Genomic DNA, 3,875 nt, shown 5'->3' with positions numbered 1-3,875 from the left:
GGCTGCACCTTCAGTTATATGAACACAACTGTTTATGGAAAGTTAGTTTATATACTGGCTCTGGGACTGACTCAACTCAAAAAAAATGTTTTTGCTTAAGAAACAGAAAGCTCAAATTCCCTCTACAGATCGTGCGTGAACGAGCATGTAGCCATGGTGGAGGTGCTTTGCAGCCAGAGCTCAGGACAGTGCGTGTGGTTCAGGGTGGTTTGGGAGAAAATAGTAACATGACAAATTGATTCTGTTCCTGGTGCAGGACACATCAAGCCACAGCAATTGACCAGAGTTGCCAATTAGGGATACGGGAGTTTTGGACCTAAACCAAAATCTAACTCCTTTCAGTAACACTGACCCCAATTGCAGGGCTGTGTGCATTTTTCAGAGCACTGTGCTTATTCTTGTACTGCTGAGCTGAGCTAGGTTGAACAAACACCCACAGTGACAGTGGCACAGACCCCTCATGTGGACACATTTATAGTGACAGAGCATGGCTTCTCACTGCGCAACTGCTCTGGCCTGCCTCCCCACCAGATGGTCCAGCTGCACAAGCATCAGTTCATTCATGTGGGAGCTGTTGCAATTGCCACAAATGCCATTTCATTTCCTTCCCATGGCAATCGTATGGGGTAGATTAGCTGATGTCTTCTGCCTGAGATAAACCCAGGTGCAGGGAGGAAGAAGGAGGGAACACCTGCCCCGTGGTCTTCAGGTGCAGGCAGCTCCAACACTGCACATTCAAGGAGAACTGCCAGATCCCCAAGGACAGGTCAGCTGAGGTAAGCTGCCAGAGGCCATTTACCTCCCCGACCCAGTGCAAATGCCAGCAGATGTTGACACATGAACAGTCCAAGCCTATGTTGGGGCTGCTATGAGCAATACCAGGGCGAGCCAGGTTCCAGGGATGTGTGGTCCTTTCCAGATTGATGACACAGGATCTGGCTGGTTGTGGCTGCAGGAAGAGAGCCCTGCTCTGCTGCCCAAGCAGGCACCAACAAAACCTTGCTGTGAAAGGATCCTGCAAAATGTCTGAGGTCTTGCAACGTATCTCTCTGCAGAAACAGGCACCACTTGGGCATCTCAGAGTGTGGCCTTGCCCCCAAGGGTTACTCCTCTCTGAGCAGCCCATGCTGACCAACAAGACCAGCAGCCGCGGGGTGAGAGAAAGCCACCCACCAGTGCTCTGGGGCTGCTGGACCCTGCATGAGGAGTCAGCCATGCAGGTTGAGCACAGGGCCAAGCTCCAGAGTAAGAGGACAAACTTACCAAAGAGGAGGGCTACAGGAAGCAGGTGAGCCCTCCCTCAAGCAGTGAAAGATGGGCAAGCACTTGCTGTGGTGTCCAGAAGGGCCTACACTCAGGAAGGTGAAGACAGCTCTGGCTATCATGGGTTTTTCCCCACAGTTCGGGAGTGGTGTCTCCCAAGAAAGGATGCCAAATGCTAACTGGACCCTGTGTGGTCTAAATTCCGTATTGAATCTAAGAGCAACTGGTGTCCAAGCAGCAGTATGTCCTACACCCTGTGAGACAGCCTCTCTCCTGTCTGGAAACCTCAGGTAAGGCTGCACAGATGCATCAGCTCATTGTCCCCATGGGCWGAGATGGATGATATTCCCAAAACCAGCAACAGAGGCTTTCATGGCTGGACAGTCAGTTAGCAGTGGAATGACATAGCCCTCTGGACTGCTGACCCACAATTGCATGCAATTTTGCTAGTGCAAGATTGAATCCTCATTGCACTCTGGAACTGGGCAAAGTCATCTGGGATACTGCTTGGCTTCAGAAACAGCATGTCATGCAATAGGCCTCACAAGAAAAACTATTCCAGCCTAGCTGGCCCACATGTGACAGCCTCTCTTTAGAGAGACTGTGAACATTTGCATGAATACATCGTGAGACCTAGTCACTGCCACAGACTGGGGCATGCCTGTCCATCCCTACTCACTACTGCAGAAGCCCTAGCAGCACTATGCCAAGAGAAGCAAGTGTTGGCACTGCTGCCCTCAAATCAATGAGGTGCCTGAGGTTTCCAAGATGGGGCAAGATGCTTACCTTCCTCTCCATTCAGTCGTGGGGTGGTGAGCCCAAGGCTGAGTGTCAACAAGGAGCTCGAGCTGCAGACATCGCCATTTATTCCCCGTGCACAAATGAGTTGGAGGGATGCTTAGTGGGACAGGGAGGAGGAAGGGCTTCAAATCAGGTCTCTTTCAGCTGTCAAAGCAGCCCCAAAGAGCTGGAGGGCATTGCAGGCTTTGAGCTGGAATACATAGGTACTGGTGGCATGGGAAGGCTGCATGTGCTCTGCAAGGAGCTCAAGAGCAGGCATCCTGCTGGGCTGGGCAGGGGCCYGGGGGCTACTCCTCACCATATGGCTGGCACAAGGCCAGAGGGATGTGTAGGGCTGGGCTGCCATCATGGAGAACTGATCTTTATGGGACTAACCTCGTCTGCAGGCCGAGTAGGATGGGAACCACCGGCTGTCCTGGGAGTGGGAGGTACAGAGGCACACGTTCACCCCGTCTCGGGGAGGTGCTGCCGCCTCCGGGCAGGCTGATGCCGGCAGAGGCTCCTGGGGCGGCGACGGGCGGCCCCGGCCCGGCCCAGGGGTGTTCCCCGCCCCGGCGCCGCCGCCGCCGTTCTCCAGCCCCTCCCGGGTCTCAGTTCCTGCCCCTCCCGTCCCTCAGCACCGGCATCGGCCTGGCGCCAGTGGAGCTCACAGGGCCATCGCTGCTTTCCGCAGGGCCGCTCAGGACCGCCGGCGTCGGAGTCGGCCTCGGCCCCGGTGAGGGGCGGCCGAGCCCGGGTTCCTTCCGCCGCGCACCCCCGGCCTCTGCGGCCGCCCCTTGGGTCGCGCCCCACCGCTCCGGTGACGGTGCCGCGCTGCCCCGGAGGCCGCAGGGCGCTGCGGGCTGCGGCTGCCCCGTCCCTGCAGTCGGCCCAGGCTTGCGGCACTAGGGAAGATCCTCGCCTCGCTCCATAGAAAATAATTTATTGAAATCACAGCTATACACGGACGGGCGCGGGCACGTGCGGACAGCGGGGCCCGGGCGCCCGGCCCCGCCCGGCCCGGGGCTGCCGGCGGCCCGCGCTCCCCGTGGCACGGACAGACGGACACACTGCCGTATGTACAGACTTTACACGGAATAAATAAAGGACATGTACAGAGGAGTGAGCGCGGCCGCCGCGGGTGCCCGGCCACGCCCCTCGCCGCGCCGGCCTCTTCCCGCTGCCGGGGCCGGCGGCCCGCCCGCCCGCAGGGTCCATGAGCCCCGACGGCGCTCAGGGCCGGGCGCCCTGCTCGATCTGCTGGTGCTGGCTGCGCACGGCGAAGCGGTTGACGTGCACCGGGATGGGCACCACGATTTTGGGGTTGCGGACGGGTTCTCCCGAGCGGTTGCTCACGTTGCCCGCCTTGATGCGTTTCCACTTGGCGCGGCGGTTCTGGAACCAGATCTTCACCTGCACCTCGCTGAGCTTCAGGGCGTGCGCGATCTGGGAGCGCTCCGTGAGGCTCAGGTACTTCTTGCAGTGAAACTCCTTCTCCAGCTCCAGCAGCTGCTCGCTCGTGAAGGCTGTGCGCCGCCGCCGGCTTTTGCCGGCCCCGGAGCCTGGTGGGGCTTGCTCCGCCGCGGGGCCGCCCTTGCCCTTGCCCTTGGCGCCCAGGGCGCCGGCGGCCGCCCCGTCCAGGAAGGGCTCGTCCTCGCTGTCGCCCGCCGAGCTCTCCTCCTCCCGCTCGCTGCACGGCGTTGCCGCCGACTTCACTTCCAGCTTCTCCTCGTCCGAGCTGTATGCCTTCCCATCTGCAGGGCACAGAGCATCAGCGCCCGCCGGCGCTGCCCGGCACCCCGACTCCCCACGCCTGTGGGGTCCTTGCACCG

At 59.5% G+C, this 3,875-nt stretch overlaps 1 protein-coding gene across 1 annotated transcript in view; it reads right to left on the bottom strand.

Moving 5' to 3' along the window:
* Positions 1 to 3,177: 3,177 nt before the first annotated feature.
* The window catches only part of GBX1 (gastrulation brain homeobox 1), a 6,766-nt gene continuing 6,068 nt past the window's right edge, over positions 3,178 to 3,875 (bottom strand). The window contains exon 2 of the mRNA XM_085312024.1: positions 3,178 to 3,797. Within this exon, the coding sequence (XP_085168150.1) occupies positions 3,277 to 3,797 (521 nt within the window). The 3' untranslated portion in view covers positions 3,178 to 3,276. The remainder of the gene's footprint in view (positions 3,798 to 3,875) is intronic.

Source organism: Rhea americana, unplaced genomic scaffold, assembly GCF_003343005.1.
Source record: "Rhea americana isolate MKP2758 unplaced genomic scaffold, rheAme1 scaffold_354, whole genome shotgun sequence".
NCBI classification, from domain to species: domain Eukaryota; kingdom Metazoa; phylum Chordata; class Aves; order Rheiformes; family Rheidae; genus Rhea; species Rhea americana.
This window is presented reverse-complemented; position numbering and strand designations above follow the sequence as displayed.